Source organism: Notothenia rossii, assembly GCF_949606895.1.
Source record: "Notothenia rossii genome assembly, chromosome: 7".
Classification (NCBI taxonomy): domain Eukaryota; kingdom Metazoa; phylum Chordata; class Actinopteri; order Perciformes; family Nototheniidae; genus Notothenia; species Notothenia rossii.
In genome coordinates this window covers 84,349,764-84,373,866 of record NC_136905.1, presented here as the reverse complement: position 1 = coordinate 84,373,866, position 24,103 = coordinate 84,349,764, and the positions used below count along the sequence as shown (strand labels likewise).

Sequence of the window (24,103 nt, the reverse complement as noted above, 5' to 3'; positions counted from 1 at the left end):
GTGACAGAATCTGAACCAATCAGTGTTCAGCACGTTTCCTTTCTTTCCCCTTGTTCAGTTAAGGAAGCTGATTGACAAGAAATGAGAGCACATTTTCTTGTCATGACATGTTAGTAACCTTAACAAAGGTTTCACTTCATGGAGACATGTATTACATGGAAGTGTGGCTTGTTGGAAACAGATGCTGTCTCATTTTATATCCTGCAATAAAGATACTGAAAATATTTGAATCTAATCGTGAATATTCTTGTACTTTCTGTGAATGAGAAGAACACATCATTTGTTCTATCAGAAAGTATTCTGTCTGACATTGAACATCTTAAAATGGAAAACTGAGCAAAACTGCAACTTCATAAAAACATTTTAATGTATTGTTGTTTATAATTGATCATTATAAGGAAGACCATAAAAAAACATTATGAATAAACCGGCAAAATGCGATCGCAATAAAAACTAACTTTAAGTTTAACATCAGTTTATTCGTTAATTACACGACATTAATTGGTTTAAATTGTGTACACTGCTTTGTGTTATTCCCATAGGTTTTTCCCTTTCGATTCGGAGGGACACATTTCTTTTTTCAGAGGCTTTAAAAACATTGAACTACCCATAATCCTCAGCTATCGTTGAAGCTCAGTGATTGGATGGTTTAGCCGCAATGCACGATAGGATATGGTGTTTATGCGATATGAAATCGGAATATATATATTTTTTAAAATACTTTATTCCGAGTGTTCTTGCTTTTCTCTTTGAAAGTCATCACATAACGGCATTGTAATACACGGTTCGGCTTCATTACATATTACAGATCTGCCGTAGTTCTTTATTTATAGAGCCCTGATGAGAAGACCTTTGGTCAAACTGGAAGAACTGCCACCGAAACTGAATATGTGACGTGGATCATAAATATATCAACAATTAAACAACATCTTAAATTTCTCTTCACACAATACGTCTCCTCGCAGTATCAACACTAATTCGGCTGACTTTTATATTTGATCCAATTCATAGATAGGTTATATTTACACCATAACGGTGCACAGCTGATAGAAAGGGACTTGTAGTTTTTAAAGATATTACTGATTTTCTTTGAATTAAAGAATGTAAATACTGAGTTGAGAGAATAGTCAGGGGTTTGGGTGATGGCAGACACATCTATGGATTCAGAATTTCAATAGCTTACCATTACATGACGGAAATACCTTTCTGTCTGTGATGTTTTACAAATCAGATATTAATGTGTAGAACTACAATATGTGAAATAATATAGCAATATCCTGTAAAATTACGTGAAAACATGAATAAAACTACACATCTTCAGATGTTATACATACATAAGTGTCCTACACTAATAATATAACGTTGTTATGGCATTGTATGCTGTGTGTTATTTGTAACATCTTCAGAAACTACCTTTCCAACTCCTCACCAGTTGACTGTTACAGGTCAATACAGGCTCATGGTACAATGCATAAGCATCAAATCGAGAGACTGGAACTGTATTTTTCTTTACCGTTCTGTTTTAATTTCACAATAAAGTTAATAGTAATATTATGTTTGATATTATTATGTTTTGATAACCAGTTAAGCCCCATGCCCCCGGGACCGTGGGCAAAACGCAACATCTTGTAAGAAACAGCGAACTATGAACGTGGCATACCCACTTAACGGGAAGAAACTCAACTATCAAACAATATTAACCATTTTTAGCTAAACGAAACACAAGGGTAATAACCAGCCTCTGAATTAGCCCTGAGCGAAAAAATGCTGACGCACTTAGCATAGAACTCAAGGTAGAAATACTTATTATTTATCGGATCTGCACAAACACCAATCGAAAGCTGAGATTCCACAAATTCTATAGGTATAAGTATCATCACTGAGCGACCAAAACTCAGGGCAGCGAAGGCGAAACCAGACTTCACACAACTTAGCTTTCCGGAGCCAAAACGGCAAAATATGTCTTACCGTTGCTGTTTTCAGATCAAAAGTTGTGTTCAATGGAATTAAAACGACAACAACGCTGCTGAAGGTTAATCCATAGATTAATCCAATGTGTCTGTGTCACTTTGAAATGATTACTGATAATCCATCATTCCATTTTTGTCAAAAACTGAGATTTCATATATGCTGGATTCGCTCAGGAGTGTCAGGAAACACTATCACTTTGTCAGAACCTTCCAATAAATACAGAGACAGCTATGTACAAAATATAGGACAATCTTTATTATAACAACAGTTAATGGATAAGAGGAGAGGAGAGAACAAGAGAGGAAGCGAGTCCACGGCAGTGGCGATTCTAGAGATTTATACATGGGGTGGCAGAGGGGTGGCAGGCATATATTGTAGGGTGGCAATTTTTTTAGGAAGCCCACCTTACTTTGTACTTTATATGCACCCATATACAACAGTTTTTTCAACACCCAAGTGTGATAAATTCAATATTTGGTCTACATACATGAGCATTCCACTTTTTAGTACATTAAAACAGTGTTTCCCTTGGGATTATTGTAGCAGCAGAAATGTTGCTCATCCCAAGCAAGCCTTCTGGGGGGGTATCCGGGGCATATCCCCCGGGTCAAAAATGTTGAACATTGTTAATTCAATCTAATCAATCTGAGGCACTTTGAAAGCAAAATCAAGCCATAGGAATGATTTAGAAATTTGAGGACTTCCCAGCACTTTACAAAATTCCAGCATTATCCTAGAAGCAAAGCCCTCCCTCAAAGGCCTGCCTGCCAAAGTGTTTTGTGAGTGCATGTGTACAGAATAGGTTAGACAGGTTTGTGAGAACAATTTCTGTGTGTGTTAAAGTCACAAAATATATACAAGTATTTACATTATCAGTTATTGATGAAATTTCACATTGTAAATGCAACCAAAAAAATACAAAGCAGATTAGAATGTTTTTTGACTCCGTTACATATATCATCTGATTGCTACAGAAGCTGTATGCGACGATTGCTATGCTGTGCAGCAAATCTCTTCACAAACTCATCCAAATTTAAATCTTTCGCACGTTTAGACTCAATACTGAGAATTGCTATACTTGCTAGTCTGTTCTCAGTCATGGTAGAACGCAGGTGATTCTTGATCAGTTTAAGAGCTGAAAAACTCCTCTCACATGCTGCACTGGTAACAGGCAATACCACAGCTATTTTACATAACCTGAACATCTCAAAGAATACCTCCTTGTATGGTTCCAAAAAATTAACAAATTCTATTAAACTGGACGGACTTTTTCCATGTGTTGCTTGTCGATCTAACAACCTTCTAGTCTGGTGCAGTTCATGTTTCAGATCCTCTACATTTGACCCATATGCATTTGCTAATAGAAAAACTGCCTCCTCATTTAAAAAGCTGCTGCTGGATGGATTTAGGGCCTGGACACCCTGCATGATGTCACAGTTTACGCTAGAGAATCGTCTTCTCATTTCCCCAACCATACAATCAATGATGGGATAAAATACCTTGGTGATAAAAGACCTCTTACTGTCCGATTCTGTGTGTTGTCCTAATGTTGACATGATAACACTACCTTGAAGTCTTTGTGTTATTTGCCTTGCCCTTTTAAAGGTGTGAGTCGTTGAAATGTCAGACTTTTCACAGGTGGCTAGTACCTCATTCCACAGCTCATCAAAGTATGTCTCACTGCGATAGTCTTCCAGAGTCTGTCTGAGGGTCGCAATTAACTCTACAGCTTTAGTAAGGTCAATCTGTGTTGACTGAAGCATCTCTGACAAAAAGTGTGTGTCCTTTAGTACCTTTCTAAATAGTACAAGACATCCAATAAAATTTAGATCGATCTGAACTAGTAGACCTCTTGCTTCAACCGCTCTGTCCGGATTGTCCTCCTCTGAAATATCTTCCAGTACTTGCATTACAGCAGGCAACCTATCCATGACATTGCGACAAGCTGTATGTCTGCTGGCCCATCGAGTCTCGCTGAGACGTGAGAGTTCCCTTACTTGACCATCATACATCTCTCTCTGCACATCCAACCATTTAGGATGGACATAAGATCCTGACATAAAAATATACAGTTGCTCTAACAATGAAAAGAAATGTCTTGCATCAGGAACAGATTTCACACTGTCTACCATCACTAGGTTTAAGCAGTGTGTAACACACAGTTAACAGACACCGTGCATGGTTGGGTGCAGACTTCAAGGTGCAAGCATGCTTCAGCTTCTGCCCCTCAGTTCTTTAAAGGAGCATGCTTTGCAAACCTCTAAATATTAGAGGTTTGCAAAGATGAAGAGTCATCAACAAACAATGTTTCTGTTTTTGAGTGACAGCGGCCATCAAAACTGATGATCACTTGCACCTGCAGGCCTGACAGGCAGACACTCTGGCGCCACCCTGCACGGCAGACACCCTGGAGCCACCCTGCACACAGACACCCTGGCGCCACCCTGCGGGGCAGACACCCTGGCGCCACCCTGCGCGGTAGACACCCTGGCGCCACCCTGCGCGGGGGGGGGGGGGGGGGTGTGTGCACCAACAAGTTTCTTTTTCAAATTTGACATTCTGCAGTTTGACACCGATTTTGGATTGTTTTGAATTTGTTTTGATCTTAAAACGATATTAATAATAATTATCCAATAAATCATCAGTTGGTATTTTTTGACTGGGGTGGCAGGTGGGGTGGCAGACCCCTTTTCAGGGGTGGCGGCTGCCACCCCATGCCACCCTGGTAGTTTCGCCACTGCAGGTACATCATCTTCCTGGGACATTTCTATGTCTGATAGTGACACTCCTTTAACCAGTTAAGCCTGTTTTCCAGGTCTCAGGCTCGAAAAGGACATTCCCAGAACAAATGACTAAATCTTCACTTCTAAAAGGCGTAAATTAATTAATTATTTAATTTCTCAAAGCAATGATAACCCTGTGAGTTGGATGTAGAAAAGTCAGAATCAATATAGATTTTTTTTTTTTTTTAAGTAAATTCAGATTGAACATAGTAAAACAAAATGATAGTGTCCATCCAAAATAAAAAAAATAATTATAGTGAAAATCACCCTTGAATAGGGTTGGGAACCGAAACTCGGTTCCAAATGAGAACCGATAAGAAAATGCCGGGTACCGAGTAGGCTACCCATACAAATACACAATTTTGGTTCTGCTTAACGGTTCCTAAACGCGATAGACCCCGTATGCCACCGGGTGCGCCTGCACCGCGGCGCCGCGGTGACCCGGTGACTCTGTGGAATACAGGGTAAGGGCGGACTGGCCATCTGTGTGTTCTGGAGAATCACAGAACGACCGGTCGTCAGCTTAATTTTTTTAAACGGCATCATGTAAGTTGCGCTGACAGGCGACAGAGGTCCACAGTTGCCCCGCAGCGAGGCTCCCCCCGACCTCCCGTAGACAGTTCACAAGCTCAGTCACTTCATAACACCAAAGATGGATCGCGGTAAACGCTCTAAGTGAGGCTCCACTACACTAAAAAAGAAAAAGACAAGGCACAGTGTAAAGCCTGTTAATAGCTTGCCACCGGCATAGCTCAGTTAAAATAAAGCACAGCTATTGTGCAATACATTTGTCTTGCATGTATATTTTTTATTTGTAAAAATGTCAGTTAACGCTTAAAAGAATAAATATATTTTTGTTATCTAAACGTTGGACCTCTTTCTTTTACAATTTTGTAATCGAAACGGGGAGTCAATAAGAACCGGAATCGATAAGCAGAACCGGAATTGGAATCTGTCAATTTCAAACGATACCCATCCCTTATGTCCCGTGGACCAGTGGCGAAACTACCAGGGTGGCATGGGGTGGCAGCCGCCACCCCTGAAAAGGGGTCTGCCACCCCACCTGCCACCCCAGTCAAAAAATACCAACTGATGATTTATTGGATAATTATTATTAATATCGTTTTAAGATCAAAACAAATTCAAAACAATCCAAAATCGGTGTCAAACTGCAGAATGTCAAATTTGAAAAAGAAACTTGTTGGTGCACACACCCCCCCCCCCCCCCGCGCAGGGTGGCGCCAGGGTGTCTACCGCGCAGGGTGGCGCCAGGGTGTCTGTGTGCAGGGTGGCTCCAGGGTGTCTGCCGTGCAGGGTGGCGCCAGAGTGTCTGCCTGTCAGGCCTGCAGGTGCAAGTGATCATCAGTTTTGATGGCCGCTGTCACTCAAAAACAGAAACATTGTTTGTTGATGACTCTTCATCTTTGCAAACCTCTAATATTTAGAGGTTTGCAAAGCATGCTCCTTTAAAGAACTGAGGGGCAGAAGCTGAAGCATGCTTGCACCTTGAAGTCTGCACCCAACCATGCACGGTGTCTGTTAACTGTGTGTTACACACTGCTTAAACCTAGTGATGGTAGACAGTGTGAAATCTGTTCCTGATGCAAGACATTTCTTTTCATTGTTAGAGCAACTGTATATTTTTATGTCAGGATCTTATGTCCATCCTAAATGGTTGGATGTGCAGAGAGAGATGTATGATGGTCAAGTAAGGGAACTCTCACGTCTCAGCGAGACTCGATGGGCCAGCAGACATACAGCTTGTCGCAATGTCATGGATAGGTTGCCTGCTGTAATGCAAGTACTGGAAGATATTTCAGAGGAGGACAATCCGGACAGAGCGGTTGAAGCAAGAGGTCTACTAGTTCAGATCGATCTAAATTTTATTGGATGTCTTGTACTATTTAGAAAGGTACTAAAGGACACACACTTTTTGTCAGAGATGCTTCAGTCAACACAGATTGACCTTACTAAAGCTGTAGAGTTAATTGCGACCCTCAGACAGACTCTGGAAGACTATCGCAGTGAGACATACTTTGATGAGCTGTGGAATGAGGTACTAGCCACCTGTGAAAAGTCTGACATTTCAACGACTCACACCTTTAAAAGGGCAAGGCAAATAACACAAAGACTTCAAGGTAGTGTTATCATGTCAACATTAGGACAACACACAGAATCGGACAGTAAGAGGTCTTTTATCACCAAGGTATTTTATCCCATCATTGATTGTATGGTTGGGGAAATGAGAAGACGATTCTCTAGCGTAAACTGTGACATCATGCAGGGTGTCCAGGCCCTAAATCCATCCAGCAGCAGCTTTTTAAATGAGGAGGCAGTTTTTCTATTAGCAAATGCATATGGGTCAAATGTAGAGGATCTGAAACATGAACTGCACCAGACTAGAAGGTTGTTAGATCGACAAGCAACACATGGAAAAAGTCCGTCCAGTTTAATAGAATTTGTTAATTTTTTGGAACCATACAAGGAGGTATTCTTTGAGATGTTCAGGTTATGTAAAATAGCTGTGGTATTGCCTGTTACCAGTGCAGCATGTGAGAGGAGTTTTTCAGCTCTTAAACTGATCAAGAATCACCTGCGTTCTACCATGACTGAGAACAGACTAGCAAGTATAGCAATTCTCAGTATTGAGTCTAAACGTGCGAAAGATTTAAATTTGGATGAGTTTGTGAAGAGATTTGCTGCACAGCATAGCAATCGTCGCATACAGCTTCTGTAGCAATCAGATGATATATGTAACGGAGTCAAAAAACATTCTAATCTGCTTTGTATTTTTTTGGTTGCATTTACAATGTGAAATTTCATCAATAACTGATAATGTAAATACTTGTATATATTTTGTGACTTTAACACACACAGAAATTGTTCTCACAAACCTGTCTAACCTATTCTGTACACATGCACTCACAAAACACTTTGGCAGGCAGGCCTTTGAGGGAGGGCTTTGCTTCTAGGATAATGCTGGAATTTTGTAAAGTGCTGGGAAGTCCTCAAATTTCTAAATCATTCCTATGGCTTGATTTTGCTTTCAAAGTGCCTCAGATTGATTAGATTGAATTAACAATGTTCAACATTTTTGACCCGGGGGATATGCCCCGGATACCCCCCCAGAAGGCTTGCTTGGGATGAGCAACATTTCTGCTGCTACAATAATCCCAAGGGAAACACTGTTTTAATGTACTAAAAAGTGGAATGCTCATGTATGTAGACCAAATATTGAATTTATCACACTTGGGTGTTGAAAAAACTGTTGTATATGGGTGCATATAAAGTACAAAGTAAGGTGGGCTTCCTAAAAAAATTGCCACCCTACAATATATGCCTGCCACCCCTCTGCCACCCCATGTATAAATCTCTAGAATCGCCACTGTGTACCTGATCCCTGTTTCAAACCCTTTATTTCACAGGGCTTTGTTTCTTTAACAGCCTGACTAATGCTCACTCCTTGCATGGTCATCTTTTGTGCTTTGACTTTTAGTTTTTGTATGTAGCCTATTAAGAATCTTGAGTTCACAATGGCTATTCTAGGGTTTTAGGACAGCTCTTAAGCTTTCATTGTAGACTTCACAGTTTGTTAGAAAACATGTAAAGTGTGGATATTGTAATTGTATTATTATCAAACTCATTGTTTAGGTAAGTTTGATTTAACAGGATGTCTTTTTAAATGCTCAGGTCACCAAATGAAAAGAAAGAGATGACATTCTGTTTTTTTTATTTTCAAGGAGAGCTATGGAGGATCCATTTGAAAAACAACAAATAGAGCAATTTAAAGTAGAGCTGGAAACCAATGGAGCTGCCGCAGCAGCTGCAAAGATCGATGCTTATTTGGCAGAGCAGGATAACATTCCACTAAACATCGGCATCACAGGAGAATGTGGCTCTGGTAAATCCACCTTTGTTAACGCCTTTAGAGGCTTAGACAAGAGGGATAAGAGTGCTGCAGCCGCCCCTACTGGCTGTACAGAAACCACCATGGAGGTCAAACCATACCCCCATCCACAACATCCCAATGTGACACTGTGGGATCTCCCTGGTGTTGGCACACCCGATTTTCAAGCTGAAGATTATTTGAAGCTGGTTCAATTTGAAAAGTTTGACTTCTTCATCATCATCTCAGCTGATCGCTTCAGACAAAATGATGTGAAACTTGCTAAGGAGATCCAGAGGATGGGGAAAAAGTTCTACTTTGTTCGATCAAAGATGGATCAGGACATGCGGAATGAAGAAGAAACTCAGAGTGAGTTCAACGCAGAAAGGTTCCTCACAAAGATCAGGAATAACTGCTTTCAAGGTAAGTGTTGTGTCCGAGGCAATATAACAAAGTGCTATAACTAAGTCATATAGTACTTGATGACTAACCCTTGTCTGTTCTCTCTGTGATGCAGGTCTTGAAAAACAAGATGTCGACTCTCCAAAGGTCTTCCTGGTGTCCAGCCATCATCTCCACCTCTATGACTTCTGTAAGTTACAGGAGACCCTAGAGAGAGAGCTTCCTGCACACAAGAGAGCTGCTCTGCTGTTAGCCTTGCCCACTGTCAATCATGAGATCATCAAGAAGAAGAAAGAGGCTCTCCAGTTAGAAATAAAGTTCCTTGCTGCTGGATCTGCAGTCGGAGCAGCTGTACCAGTTCCTCTGCTCTCTGGTAAGGTTGATCTAGCCATACTGGTTGCTACTGCGATTAAGTACAGAAATACTTTTGGCCTTGATTTGGAGTCACTGCAGAGTCTTGCTGATAGTGCACGTGTGCCTTTGGAGGATCTACGAGCAGAGATGAAATCACCTCTGGCTTTAAGAGACATAAGCAGAGAGGTTATCGCTAACATTCTGCGTGAGTCTTCGTGTCAAGTTACTTTAATAGCAGCAGAGGAAGGGTCCAGATTGATTCCATTCTTTGGATTACCAGTAGCAGCGGGCCTCTCTTTTGTCTCCACCTACAAAGCTCTCAGTACTTTCCTCGACATGCTGGCTGAGGATGCTCAGAGGGTATTCATAAAGGCCCTGGGCTTACACACCTCAGTGTGATAGGTTAAAGGGACTGGCAATGGCATGTCATTATTTTCAGAGTATATTGCATTGTATTTTATTTACTTGAAATATATAGTAGTACATATATATATTGTATTTGAGCTACACATTGCATCATACTCTCAATCCAATGGCTTCCAAGAAGAGGTTATGAATTTAAATCATGTATAATACGGAAAGAGAGTTAGCCTATATGTTTAACCAACATAAGTATTTAGTGATTCATTGCTAATTTGAAACTTTTTTCTAAACATAGTTTGGTCATCTATTTTACACTTTGTGATTCTTGATTGAAGATAGTCATAGTTTCTGTATTTCAATAAACATGTACTCTCAGAACGAGCCTCTCTACCATGTTGTGTTATTTACACAAGTGAAGGGAAGTATACTATAAACTGTTTGGTCCTTTCTGATTTGTATTTCCAAAGTCCTTTACAGTGAGGAATGATATGTTGGTACAGCCTGCAGATGATTGGGAGGAATCACTGCCTCTCAGTGGTGAAAGTGAAGAACTACACACACATTGTCATTTCTGTGGAATTAAAACATTGTAATGTTTGTCATTATATTATTTTATTATGAATAAAGATGTAAGTAGCCATCTTGATTCCATTCTTTATATGTCCCTGCTATGTATTTCCATGTGTCAGAAATATCACAGGAGGACATCAGTTTAGTGTTTGTGTGCTAATAAAGATCATCCATAATAATAATAATAATACATTTGATTTATACACTTTAAAAACAACGTCATCTCAAGGTGCTTCACAATGCTGTAAGGACAATATAATAAAACAAACAAAATAAAAAGATATCTAAGTAGCATATTGAATAAAATATGGTAATATACTAAATTAAAATAAAAGGTTAAGAGCATAAAAGGTCTAACATTAAATTAATTAATTAAAGGACAGTCAGTAAAATGCGGTGCGGGTGGGTCTTCAGGCATTTCCTAGAAACATTACATTACATCGATTGGCAATTCAAACACTTTAAATAAATGTTATTCATAATCAATAAATCAATATATCTTTGCATTAAATATATGGCAGTAGTTTACAATGACAACAGAATCTGTTTTTCTTTCTTGACAAATGAGTTAAAACATAGCTTTTTTGTCAGAATGGTTGTTGAGTACTTTTTGGAAATGGATGAGTAACTGACTACAGATTCAAACTTTGAAACATGGCACATCATTTATTTTGTTGAACAGTGTTAGCATGTTCAATCCTTCTCACAAACAGATTTAAAACTAATAATAAACACAAATATTTTGATGTCCCATCACCTTTGAAAGATATAACATTTGTATGTCCAGTTTTCGTTGATAAATGACGTTCAACATATAGGACCAAAATGTTCTGCTATACTCTGATAGAACAATGGAAAATCATGTATTTTTCTAATTCAGAAGATACAGAGAACACAAACATATTCATTATCAGTTTTCTATCTCTTTGTTTTCTATGGTTCTATGAATCTATGTCATATTTGATTGTTTTTATTTAGTTTTTCACCAGCACCCACGACAGCACGTAACACCCCTCTCCATAAAACCAAACAAGTGTTACCAAAACACACACATTATACAGTTCACAAGCATACTATTGACTGCTTGGAAGCTGCCACCTGCTGTTTCCAAGCCACACACTCAGCCACTAAATGAGCAGGGACAAGAGAAACATAAAAGTCAGCCGAATTAGTGCTGATACAGCTCGGAGATGTATTGTGTGAAAAGAAATCTAAGATGTTGTTCAATTGCTGAAATATTTATGATCCACGTCACCATCCATTCAGTTTTGGCGGCAGTTATTCCAGTTTGTCTAGAAGTCTTCTCATCAGGGCTCTATAAATAGAGAACTACGGCAGATATGTAATATTTAATGCAGCCGAACCGTGTATCACAATGCCGTTATGTGAGGACCTCCAAAGAGAAAAGCAAGCACACTCGGAATAAAGTAACCAATACGTTTGCGCTGTGGACCAACACTATACATTGACGCCGAAGGGGGTAGCAATAAAGATAACACCATTAAACAGTTACACAACATAACAGAAATAATATCGATAGCAGCGTCCCTAGCAACCACGTTGGTAACAATTAAAACGTTGTATGGACACAATTTCCTGAAGTAATCTTCGTAATAACTAGCAAACTAAAGATCATGTGCATCCACTGCACACATAATCTGAAATAACAACTCATATTTCTCGAATCAAATGACATCAAAACGCATTTTAATGGCCCAACTAACTTTAAAATAGGCATTTTACACCGAGAATAAAACGAAGGTCGGCCATGTTTTGTTTTTCTACAGGGAGAAATTTGAAGATCACGTGACATAGCCAGCCATTGGAATGAAAGGTGAAAAAAAACGTAGGGGTCCTACAATTTCAGAGGTGTTTTTGTAGAAATCCTACGTCCTACGTTGTGGACCAACGTAGTTATTACACGTTTAGATGTGAGACTGGGTTGGAACAAGTGTGCTCTCAAACACTGGTTTGATCTTGCTGACAGGGAAGGTGGGATGTACTCTCATAAGCCTGGGAAGTCGTGGGCGCACAGACACAGGATTAATGACCTTGGACACCGGGAATGGACCCACAAACCTCTGAGACAATTTCTTGGAGGCAACATGAAGCGGTAGGTCCTTGGTGGAAAGCCAAACCTTCTGACTCGGTCTGTAGAGGGGAGCGGCCCTGCGATGGACGTCTACTACAGCCCTCATCCGAGCCGAACTTCTGAGTAGGGACTGGCGAGCACCCGCCCAGGTTCGGCGACAGCGTCTGATCATGGCATGGACCGATGGTACCGTTAGGTCTCCTTCGTTGGCTGAAAACAGCAGAGGCTGGTAGCCATTGGCACATTGGAAAGGAGAGAGGCCTGTGGCCGCCGTGGGGAGAGTATTGTGGGCAAACGCAACCCATGTGAGGTGGTCGCTCCAGGTGGTCTGGTTCTGGTAGACAAGAGAGCGTAGCGTAGTCTCCAGTTCTTGGTTCAGACGCTCCAACTGTCCATTGGATTGAGGGTGATAGCCAGATGACATGCTGATGGTGGCGCCTAAGAGCCAGCAAAACTCTTTCCAGAATGCGGAAATAAACTGTGGACCCCTGTCGGAAACAATGTCACTAGGAAACCCATGGATCCTGAATACCTGGTTCATCATGACCTCCATGGATCTCTGGGACAATGCTCCTCCAATCCCCTCATTGGAAGCATCAACCTCGACCACAAACTGGCGCTGGGGATCCGGGATGGTGAGTATGGGAGCTGTGGTGAACCTTTCCCTGAGGCGCTGGAAGGCGACTTCAGCCTGGGGAGTCCTCTTGAAGGGAAGCTTAGGAGAAGTAAGAACATGAAGAGGGGCAGCAACACGTTTCTTATACACTTTGAAGTTTGCAAACCCTAGAAACTGCTGGACTTTCTTCCTGGAGTCTGGTGTTGGCCACTTGGAAAAGTGAAGATGCATATTCTGCATTGAATAAGATACATTTAATTATTGAAAAAAAATCATATTTCGTTTCTATTTAAGGAAATAAATGTGGTTTAATCCACGTGAGTTTACAAATACAAAAATAATTGGTTTGTTTTTGTGTCACATCCGATGGGAGGAAATGCAGCCCGGCTCTCACTACCGATTTTTAATCATAATATAATCATCTGCACGATCATTTCATGTAGTAGGCTATCATATATTCGCCGAATTGACATGAAAGCACTAAGGAAAGCACTAGGCCGGCCCAGCCTATTGCTGGTGCTCTGGCCTCCGAGACAACATATGAAATCGCTGGTAAGCAGACTACTGGAATGGAGACAGGACAATACAAACTGACACAAGACAAAGGAAGGCTGGGAACCCACCCCCGCTAACAGGCTGATAGCGGGGGGGGGGGGGGGGGGGGGGGGGGGGGTACTGATGTGACCCGGCAGAAGTGTTGAGTTCAGTTACCTTTCATGTTTAATAATTTTTTGTCTTATCTCCCACTTCCGGTCTTATTTTGGTACTCGCCTTTTGTGTTTCATTCAAGGTCCCTTTACTCCCTATCCTTGTGTGTGTCTCCCGCTCTCATCAGCGTCAGCCCCGCCCCTGATTGTTTCCACCTGTGTCAATTACCTTTTGTTTAAATTTCCCAGCCTTCCTTTGTATATATAATAGTCCTCCGAACTGCGGGTTCGACACTGATGGCCGGGAGGGTTTGCTGCGTTATAATAGTTGTATAATAGCCTTCTTTTACAGTGCCTTCTCTATTTACATGCTTTTATTTTGTACCAAATTTAACGAACCGGAAATTATATTATCTAATTTTACTGCTCACTTGACAGAAAGTTGTAAACGCTGCTGTCACCCAAAAACTTCTGAGTGCTGTTCATTTTCCTTCCCTGAAACACACAGAGCGCCCCCTGCCGGCCTGGAGGAGACACTGCACCCTGTGGCTCATTAAAGAACACTTCTGTTATTATATTCTTTACTGAATTGGTTCTGTTTTAATGAATCAGAATCCCTCTTATCCTCAGAAATGTGATTTCAATATGCAGTTTTGTATTATACCTAGTGTCAAGTAATTAGGTTACTCAAGTACACTTTAGAGGTAATTGTACTTTACTTGAGTATTGCCATTTTATGCTACTGTGTACTTCTACTCCACTACAGTTCAGAGGTAATCGGTGTACTTTTACTTGGAACAGAGTATTCCTACACTCTGGTACAAGACCTAAGTACTTCTACTTTAACTCAAGTATAAGACCTGAGTACTCCAACTTAACTCTGTGGGGAATTACATAAAAAACATTTCATTATCACATAACCACAACTCAAATATAAATACACATAGCGCTGAAACTAACAATTATTTGTGTCTTATCTGGAGATCAGTCTCTAGATTCATTGTTTGTCCTAAAACACGTCAGAAGACAGTGAAATGTCCATTCATGTTTCCCCTAGTCATTACATAATCATTTTACTATAACATCAAACAGAGACAAGCAGGAAAGTTCATATTTGAGATCCATAAAAATGTTTCCATCATCATTTACTCAATATACAAAATAGTGGCACTTTATTTCTTCTGATGATCAGGTTATTGTGCCGCTCTCGACCCATATAGTCTCCTCCACTGGTTCCAGCCTGTTGGTAGATACTCAGACACTAATTAAGAGGCTCTAAATGTCCCAATCAAAGCTTCATTTCCTCAGAACTCCATCAGGTGAGTGTACGGTCCGTTTGTGTCCATGTTCAGCACTTGTCTGTTTCCGTACGTCCCGTGTTTCACCGTCACTTCCTCTGAAGTCACTTCCTTCTCACACAGAGACACGAAGGCGTCGTACAGTCGCTTCCCGTCCTCTTTGCCGATGTTGTTGTGGTACTGCATGGCTCGACCTTTGACCTTTCCTCCCAGCGTGGCCTGAGGGACGATCAGCACGCTGCCGGGGAGATCCAGCACCGACACCATCTTCCCCGAGTCGGACTCACACAGACGCAGATTCAGGAGGGAGGACACTGGGGGGGGGGGGGGGGGAGAGTATTTACACCTTAAATATTAAGGGATTTATAGAGACAGTGCAGAGCAGGAAGGGTTATAATCTGAATCAGGGTTTTAACCAATTAGATGTTCACGTAGAATGACTTTTCCATGGTGTCTAGGTGCATAACAATCAGTATAATGATGAAAATATACAAAAACAAGTCAAACATCAAAAGAAAACATGCAGAAAAATATGAATAATATCAGTTTTATAAGATCAGTTCTAAATACAGATGTGCAGAGATGGGAGGCTGTGTTAGTCGCTTTGTGGTGTAATGTGAATGAGATATTGAAGCACATTGAATCAAATATAAAGCATGATGTTAGTGTCATATGTGGGTCAAAGGTCACCGACCCATTTTGGGCAGGATGTCGTCCGTGGCTCCTTTAAAGAAGCAGATGTAGATCACCATTCCTCTGTCGATCTGGAGAGAGGAGACACAGCTGTTTAATGTCAACAATGGACAGCCTTACACTTGTTTTTGTTTTTCTAACTGTGGAATACAACCGGTTCTTTATTACACCTTCACAGCCCAAATCATCTATTCTAGCTCATGCAGAATTCGGCAGGGATATTTACTTCCTCTCATCTCCTTGTTTTATACCTCTACCTGTAGCAAGCATCCGAATTAAAAACCTGCTTTATGTAATTTAAAATAAATCTTTTTTCTGCCCTTAAACTTTGGTCTTTGTATCTGAGTACTTCTACTTTGACTCAAGTACAAGATCTGAGTACTTCTACTTTGACTCAAGTACAAGATCTGAGTACTTCTACTTTTACTCAAGATCTGAGTACTTCTACTTTTACTCAAGTACAATATCTGAGTACTTCTACTTACTCAAGATCTGAGTACTTCTACTTTTACTCAAGTACAAGATCTGAGTACTTCTACTTTTACTCAAGATCTGAGTACTTCTACTTTTACTCAAGTACAATATCTGAGTACTTCTACTTACTCAAGATCTGAGTACTTCTACTTTTACTCAAGTACAAGATCTGAGTACTTCTACTTTTACTCAAGATCTGAGTACTTCTACTTTTACTCAAGATCTGAGTACTTCTACTTTTACTCAAGTACAATATCTGAGTACTTCTACTTACTCAAGATCTGAGTACTTCTACTTTTACTCAAGTACAAGATCTGAGTACTTCTACTTTTACTCAATATCTGAGTACTTCTACTTTTACTCAAGTACCAGATCTGGAGTACTTCTACTTTTACTCAAGATCTGAATACTTCTACTTTTACTCAAGTACAAGATCTGAGTCATTCTACTTTTACTCAAGATCTGAGTACTTCTACTTTTACGCAAGTACAATATCTGAGTACTTCTACTTTTACTCAACTACCAGATCTGAGTACTTCTAGTTTTAATCAAGATCTGAGTACTTCTACGTTTACTCAAGATCTGAGTACTTCTACTTTTACTCAAGTACAAGATCTGAGTACCTTCTCTGCCCTAGGACTTTGGTTAATGTGCTTCATGTTTGCTATCTCATATGTTCCCTTCCTTTACTTTTACAAATGCATTAATTCAACTAATCAGATGAACATCCCAACACACACCTGTCACCTGTGCTCACCTGGACAAACTGAGCCTCTTCTTGCTCCTCTGCTGGTTTCACCTGCAGTTTTGCTCGCAGACACTGCTGCAGCAGCGCGAGACCTCCAGAAGCAGAAACAGCGCGTGCCTCGGTCATCTCTGGATATCAACACTGTATTATTAGGATAGACTTGTGAGAACTACAGAAGTGTCGAGTGAATGGAAAAGAGAAACCATCAGAAACTCGTGCAACATGCTTCCGCGCAAACGTCCACTAAAGCGGGTCCAAGCTGCGCATTCTTTTTGCAGTTTTTGTATTTCTCATTACCCTCTTTCTCTCGACTTCTCTCCTAGTTATTCTATCATTGTATATATTTATGTTATCTGTTGTTTAAGTAAGACAATATTAAACGCGATTAAATTCACTTGTACCTCGACACAAAACAATTTTAAAATAGTAAACAAATCATTATGCAAGCTTATATTTGTAAAAGGACAAATAGATATGATAAATATATATTGTGCAAAAATTCAGCAGTTAAAAAAGAGGGGCTTGAAGTATGAATGTCATTTCAATAGTAAAATGATCAAATAAAGATCAAGATAATATTGAAATTGGATGGATTATTTAATGAAGATCAGATTTGTCAACTCCATAACTGATTAATTGATTGATAATGCAAGTATCATCAACTACAGAGAAGTACATTCATTGTATATGAACATTCAAAAAGTCAACATTAATAAAAATATCAGCAAAGAAATAAACTACACACATAACACGCATGCGCAGTTGCCGCAAGCTTGACTCGCACCAAGCTAGCTAGCTGTGTAGCATCTAAACAGCCAAACATGTCTCAGTTAACTTACAGCAGACTGTCTCATTTTCTGAGAATATCCGCTAATAAACTGACCGTTTCACGAACCGGGACAGAGATAAAACCGGGACCTGCGTGCTGTGTGCAGTTCACTCGCTGCCAGGTAAGATTACTGTCAATTATATCGATGTGTTTCAGTTAGCTGCGTTGGCTAAAGGCTACATGCTAACGTCAAGCTAGACAGAAAGCACGAAGAACAAGACCGGAAGCTTTTAAAATCAAAAAATTAGATTGAATGTTACCAAATGTGTATTTTTATTTGATTGAATGTATTGTTTGACACATGTTAATTAGAAGTCATGCACTTTTACTTTGATATGTTCATTCATTGTAACGCTGTAGAACATATTTACAACCGGAAGTGTTTATGTATTATGTTTGTATTCATCCTGACATGATCACTGCTGCTCAAATCCTTTTTAAACAAACATCCCATAATGATACTTTAACATTAGCAATACAACATGAGCAGTTAATTAAAGTATTAACATATAAACTGATGATTCAAGTGTCTAGTTTTCCTAACCAGATCTGGAATAGACACCTTTTTATCTTCATGTCAGCATATCATAACAACCTAATAACCTCTCCAACAGCATCCTCTGGGACACACACACACACACACACACACACACACACACACACACACACACACACACACACACACACACACACACACACACTTCACTAAAGTCAGCCTGAAGCATCCTTTGTGCTCCAGTCTGTCCTCTCAGTAAACTAAGAGCTGAATCCAGATCAGATGCACCGTGTACCTGTTGGTGTTGTTCTCATCGTGTACCTGTTGGTGTTGTTCTCATCGTGTACCTGTTGGTGTTGTTCTCATCGTGTACCTGTTGGTGTTGTTCTCACCGTGTACCTGTTGGTGTTGTTCTCATCGTGTACCTGTTGGTGTTGTTCTCACCGTGTACCTGTTGGTGTTGTTCTCACCGTGTACCTGTGTGTGTCTCTCCCAGCGGGCGGTGGACAGTAAGGCGTTACAGGAGAGGCAGAAGCAGCAGATGGCTAAAGGTCTCCCCAAACAGAAGCCCATCACGGGGGTCAAGCAGGTCGTCGTGGTGGCTTCAGGGAAAGGTGGCGTCGGCAAATCCACCACCGCAGGTACAGCATCCAGTGTCATTAGTCAGATGTAGCCAGAGAGGGCAAAAGTACACACATCCTTCACTCAAGTAGAAGTACACACATCCTTTACTCAAGTAGAAGTACACACATCCTTTACTCAAGTAGAAGTACAGATACTGGTGTTTAAAAATATTCTGGTGAAAGTAGAAGTACTGACTAAACTTCTTTACTCAAGTCAAAGTAAAGAGGCTTTGAAATGTACTTCAGTAAAAAGTACCCATAACTAGCAGCTGTTTTAAAGAGTACCTGACCTCCCTTTATATTAATAGAACAATAATGTCATTGTTAGCTAATGAATGTTTCCATGGTGACCAACGGCAACATGACAACGTTTTCATTGGTCCCTCTTCTTTAGAGAAGACCAGGAAATGATGGATACACGGATCGTGTTCAAATCAATAGGCACGCAATGACTCTAAATAATAATGATCACGCCACCAAACACACATTCAGACTAAAGGAACCAGCCTGTTTGGAAAATGAGAGAAGTAGAAAGTACAGGTATTTGAGTTCAACATGTAAGAAGTAGAAAGTACAGGTATTTGTGTTCAACATGTAAGAAGTAGAAAGTACAGGTATTTGTGTTCAACATGTAAGAAGTAGAAAGTTCAGGTATTTGAGTTCAACATGTAAGAAGTAGAAAGTTCAGGTATTTGAGTTCAACATGTAAGAAGTAGAAAGTACAGGTATTTGAGTTCAACATGTAAGAAGTAGAAAGTACAGGTATTTGTGTTCAACATGTAAGAAGTAGAAAGTTCAGGTATTTGAGTTCAACATGTAAGAAGTAGAAAGTACAGGTATTTGTGTTCAACATGTAAGAAGTAGAAAGTACAGGTATTTGAGTTCAACATGTGAGAAGTAGAAAGTACAGGTATTTGAGTTCAACATGTAAGAAGTAGAAAGTACAGGTATTTGAGTTCAACATGTGAGAAGTAGAAAGTACAGGTATTTGTGTTCAACATGTGAGAAGTAGAAAGTACAGGTATTTGGGTTCAACATGTAAGAAGTAGAAAGTTCAGGTATTTGAGTTCAACATGTAAGAAGTAGAAAGTACAGGTATTTGTGTTCAACATGTAAGAAGTAGAAAGTACAGGTATTTGTGTTCAACATGTAAGAAGTAGAAAGTACAGGTATTTGAGTTCAACATGTGAGAAGTAGAAAGTACAGGTATTTGTGTTCAACATGTGAGAAGTAGAAAGTACAGGTATTTGGGTTCAACATGTAAGAAGTAGAAAGTACAGGTATTTGAGTTCAACATGTAAGAAGTAGAAAGTACAGGTATTTGTGTTCAACATGTAAGAAGTAGAAAGTACAGGTATTTGTGTTCAACATGTAAGAAGTAGAAAGTACAGGTATTTGAGTTCAACATGTAAGAAGTAGAAAGTACAGGTATTTGAGTTCAACATGTGAGAAGTAGAAAGTACAGGTATTTGTGTTCAACATGTAAGAAGTAGAAAGTACAGGTATTTGTGTTCAACATGTAAGAAGTAGAAAGTACAGGTATTTGTGTTCAACATGTAAGAAGTAGAAAGTACAGGTATTTGAGTTCAACATGTAAGAAGTAGAAAGTACAGGTATTTGAGTTCAACATGTAAGAAGTAGAAAGTACAGGTATTTGTGTTCAACATGTAAGAAGTAGAAAGTACAGGTATTTGAGTTCAACATGTGAGAAGTAGAAAGTACAGGTATTTGTGTTCAACATGTAAGAAGTAGAAAGTACAGGTATTTGAGTTCAACATGTAAGAAGTAGAAAGTACAGGTATTTGTGTTCAACATGTAAGAAGTAGAAAGTACAGGTATTTGAGTTCAACATGTAAGAAGTCAAAGTAAAAAGTCATCAGAATAATAAGTAGTGGAGTAAAGTACTGATACCAGAAACATGTACTTGAGTACAGTAACAAAGTATTTGTACTCCACTACCTCCCACCTCTGATGTCGCCCAAATGCTTAATGATTGCATCTGCAGAAAACAGATTAATGGAAATATGAACAGCTGTTTGACTTTGTGCTAAATGTCTGTTCTTTGTCTCTGCAGTGAATCTGGCTCTTGGGTTAATGGCCAACGACCCGGTAAGAAACCATAGCATCATATGAATCTCAGCTTTTTAGCCTCTTAGCACGTCTTTCAGTTAGATCTACAGTGAGGGAACATTTCAAGTTTTCTCTGAATTTGAAACATTATTAAATATGATTTCCATCTTTTCCCTCACTTTCTCTCTCAGTTGAAGTCGGTGGGTCTGTTAGACGCTGACGTTTACGGTCCATCGATTCCCAAACTGATGAACCTGAAGGGAAACCCGGAGCTCAATGACAGTACGACACGTTGTTGGTCTTTCTCTGTAACATAAACGTCACCTGATCATTTACATTTCATGGATACGTGTTTATTTCTTGCTTCTGTCCCTGGAAACTGATTCAAAGTGGTTTCCTATTTCCTCCAGACAACCTGATGCTTCCTCTCACAAACTACGGGGTTCCTTGGTGAGTCTTTCCATCCCAAAGATAATGTCTTCTCCCTTCAACCCTCCTGTTGTTTACCTCTCCCCCCCCCCTCTCTCTCTCAGCATGTCGATGGGCTTCCTGGTGGACGATGTGGCTCCGATCGTCTGGAGGGGTTTGATGGTGATGTCAGCGATAGAGAGACTCATCAGACAGGTGAGGACGTGAGAGATATCCAGATGAGTCTGAACAAAACTTTAAACATTTTTTTAATTTCATTCTTATCATAATAATAATACATTGGATTTAGATAGCGCTTTTTCTGGTGCTTACATATTATTGTGTGTGTGTGTGTGTGTGTGTGTGTGTGTGTGTGTGTGTGTGGGTGTGGGTGTGGGTGGGTGTGTGTGTGAATGTGTGTGTGTGTGTGTGAATGTGTATTTGTAGGTGGACTGGGGGTCATTGGACTATCTTGTGGTCGACATGCCTCCTGGGACAGGAGACGTCCATCTGTCAATCTCCCAAAACATCCCAATAGCAGGTCAGTCTCACACACACACACACACACACACACACACATACACACACACACACACACACACACATACACACACACACACACACACACACACACACGTTTCTCTCATGTCAATATGAGTAATGTTAAAAAGGCCGTCCATTATTGTCTTTCCAGAGAATTCTGCATTATTTTGTTGCTGCTGTTGACATTCTAATTTCTCTCTTTCTCGTCACAAATAGAAAACTGTAAATCCGCTCTTTATAAAAATGAAGTGTGTGTGTGTGTGTGTGTGTGTGTGTGTGTGTGTGTTGTTGTTGTTCAGGTGCAGTCATCGTATCGACACCACAGGACATCGCCCTGCTGGACGCTCGTAGAGGAGCCGAGATGTTCAAGAAACTTAACGTGCCGGTAATCAGTGTGTGTGTGTGTGTGTGTGTGTGTGTGTGTGTGTGTGTGTGTGTGTGTGTGTGTGTGTGTGTGTGTGTGTGTGTGTGTGTGTGTGTGTGTGTGTGTGTGTGTGTGTGTGTGTGTGTGTGTGTGTGTGTGTGTGTGTGTGTGTGTGTGTGTGTGTGTGTGTGTGTGTGTGTGTGTGTGTGTGTGTGTGTGTGTGTGTGTGAGATTCATACAGTATGAGGGTGTGATGTTCCAGGAGGGTAAGCATGCTGTATACTCGATGCTCCTGCAGGTTCTGGGTCTGGTTCAGAACATGAGCGTCTTCCAGTGTCCGAACTGTAACCACCAGACTCACATCTTCGGTTCTGACGGCGCTCGCCAGCTCGCTGACACTCTGGGGGTTCAGCTATTAGGTACGGTATGCGTCTGCTGATCACTTCAAGTTCTGGAAAACAAGCCCCTAAACTTCCAACATCCTTCACTCTGAAGCCTCACCTATCAGAGAGCCTGTTTTCTGTCTCTGTACAAGATTCTCTCATCTCTAGTGTTGATATACATTTAGTTCAACATCCTATTAGTTACATCTGTTGTTTGCAGAATATATTCAAATGTCTTGTGTTTGATATCATTTTTGATGGTTTTCCATTATTTGTCTCCAGGTGACGTTCCTCTTCATCTGAACATCAGAGAGACGTCAGACAGAGGACAGCCGGTGGTCGTCTCCTGTCCCGACAGCCCAGAGGTTCTATTCTATTCTAGTTCTACTCTTGATCCCTACTGTTCTCCTTACTTTATATTTAGATTTAAAAAAACTGTGTGTGTGTGTGTGTGTGTGTGTGTGTGTGTGTGTGTGTGTGTGTGTGTGTGTGTGTGTGTGTGTGTGTGTGTGTGTGTGTGTGTGTGTGTGTGTGTGTGTGTGTGTGTGTGTGTGTGTGTGTGTGTGTGTGTGTGTGTGTGTGTGTGTGTGTGTGTGTGTGTGTGTGTGTGTGTGTGTGTGTGTGTGTGTGTGTGTGTGTGTGTGTGTGTGTCTAGGCGGAGGCTTACAGGAAGGTGGCGGCTGCTGTGGTTCAGAGACTGGAGGAAGTGAACAGCTGATGGAAGTAAACTGGGAGCACATGATGACACTCCTGCTAGACTATCAACATGCATGTGACACACACACACACACACACACACACACACACACACACACACACATGTCAGCATACTTTGCTGTCTTAAAGCACAAATAGGAAGCACTACTTTAAACTGTGTATAGTTCTGCAGCATTACTGAATACATGTGATATCTGTGTGCTGATATTATGAAATAGCATATGATGACAAATATTTCTTTTATCGTGTCGAGGTGACAGAGAAGTGCACGAGGTGACAGAGAAGTGCACGAGGTGTCAAAGGTCACCAGGGATTTAAATATCATGGAAAACATAGTAATGCTGAAAAGAACTGGAAGGATCCTTTAAAGCTGCATGATTTTACTGCAGTGTGCAATACTGTGGACAGACAGCAGGGGGCGCTCGCTGCACTCAAATAAAAAAGTTTTAACAAAAAACATCTCACTTTATTTCTGACCCTGAATGTGCGCCTATTATTATCTGAGTCACACTAACTTTATTCCTATTTTTGTTTCCTACCGATTAGATTTTTAAGATAATTGATTTATGTTTTTAAATGTTTAGTCTTAAATACTATGTAATACTTAATTGAAATGTGATAAGATTAAGGAGATGGACATACACCACAATAACAGAAACATATATTATACATTAGGGTTGTGCAAAACTCCCTGTGTTCTGATTTTCTGAGAGACACACACACAGAGACAGATGCACACACACACACACACACACACACACACACACACACAC

At 40.4% G+C, this 24,103-nt stretch overlaps 3 protein-coding genes across 4 annotated transcripts; 2 read left to right on the top strand and 1 right to left on the bottom strand.

Moving 5' to 3' along the window:
- The first annotated feature begins 8,348 nt into the window (after positions 1-8,348).
- Positions 8,349-10,399, top strand: LOC307013954 (interferon-inducible GTPase 5-like). The gene is made up of 2 exons (XM_079641603.1): positions 8,349-9,063; positions 9,158-10,399. The coding sequence occupies exons 1-2, from the start codon at positions 8,502-8,504 to the stop codon at positions 9,793-9,795; spliced, it is 1,200 nt and encodes a 399-aa protein (XP_079497729.1). The 5' UTR covers positions 8,349-8,501; the 3' UTR covers positions 9,796-10,399.
- A 4,440-nt stretch (positions 10,400-14,839) lies between these two features.
- Positions 14,840-17,932, bottom strand: dtd2 (D-aminoacyl-tRNA deacylase 2). 2 transcript variants are annotated; one of them, XM_079641606.1, is made up of 4 exons: positions 17,781-17,932; positions 16,907-17,038; positions 15,677-15,746; positions 14,840-15,296 (listed from the first exon to the last, which is right to left on the bottom strand). In XM_079641606.1, exons 2-4 carry the CDS (start codon positions 17,021-17,023, stop codon positions 14,989-14,991), a joined length of 495 nt encoding a protein of 164 aa, XP_079497732.1. In that variant the 5' UTR covers positions 17,024-17,038; positions 17,781-17,932; the 3' UTR covers positions 14,840-14,988. The 2 variants fall into 2 exon arrangements, with proteins under 2 accessions (XP_079497732.1, XP_079497731.1); XM_079641605.1 differs by lacking the exon at positions 17,781-17,932 and having other exon boundaries at positions 16,907-17,170.
- Positions 17,580-23,825, top strand: nubpl (nucleotide binding protein-like). The gene is made up of 11 exons (XM_079641604.1): positions 17,580-17,847; positions 18,719-18,863; positions 20,920-20,954; positions 21,107-21,197; positions 21,326-21,365; positions 21,449-21,539; positions 21,771-21,864; positions 22,166-22,251; positions 22,529-22,649; positions 22,896-22,978; positions 23,269-23,825. The coding sequence occupies exons 1-11, from the start codon at positions 17,719-17,721 to the stop codon at positions 23,329-23,331; spliced, it is 978 nt and encodes a 325-aa protein (XP_079497730.1). The 5' UTR covers positions 17,580-17,718; the 3' UTR covers positions 23,332-23,825.
- The last annotated feature ends 278 nt before the right edge of the window (positions 23,826-24,103 follow it).

Bases quoted from the DNA above. Each gene is read 5' to 3' on its own strand.
- nubpl (XM_079641604.1), top strand. From the start codon at position 17,719: ATGTCTCAGTTAACTTACAGCAGACTGTCTCATTTTCTGAGAATATCC. The intron at 21,198-21,325 runs GTACGACACGTT...TATTTCCTCCAG, and splicing joins AAACCCGGAGCTCAATGACA to ACAACCTGATGCTTCCTCTC. The intron at 21,366-21,448 runs GTGAGTCTTTCC...TCTCTCTCTCAG, and splicing joins ACAAACTACGGGGTTCCTTG to CATGTCGATGGGCTTCCTGG.
- dtd2 (XM_079641606.1), bottom strand. From the start codon at position 17,023: ATGACCGAGGCACGCGCTGTTTCTGCTTCTGGAGGTCTCGCGCTGCTG. The intron at 15,747-16,906 runs GTGAGCACAGGT...TCCTCTCTCCAG, and splicing joins AAGAGGCTCAGTTTGTCCAG to ATCGACAGAGGAATGGTGAT. The intron at 15,297-15,676 runs GTCGGTGACCTT...CCCCCCCCCCAG, and splicing joins CGACATCCTGCCCAAAATGG to TGTCCTCCCTCCTGAATCTG.
- LOC307013954 (XM_079641603.1), top strand. From the start codon at position 8,502: ATGGAGGATCCATTTGAAAAACAACAAATAGAGCAATTTAAAGTAGAG. The intron at 9,064-9,157 runs GTAAGTGTTGTG...TCTGTGATGCAG, and splicing joins CAGGAATAACTGCTTTCAAG to GTCTTGAAAAACAAGATGTC.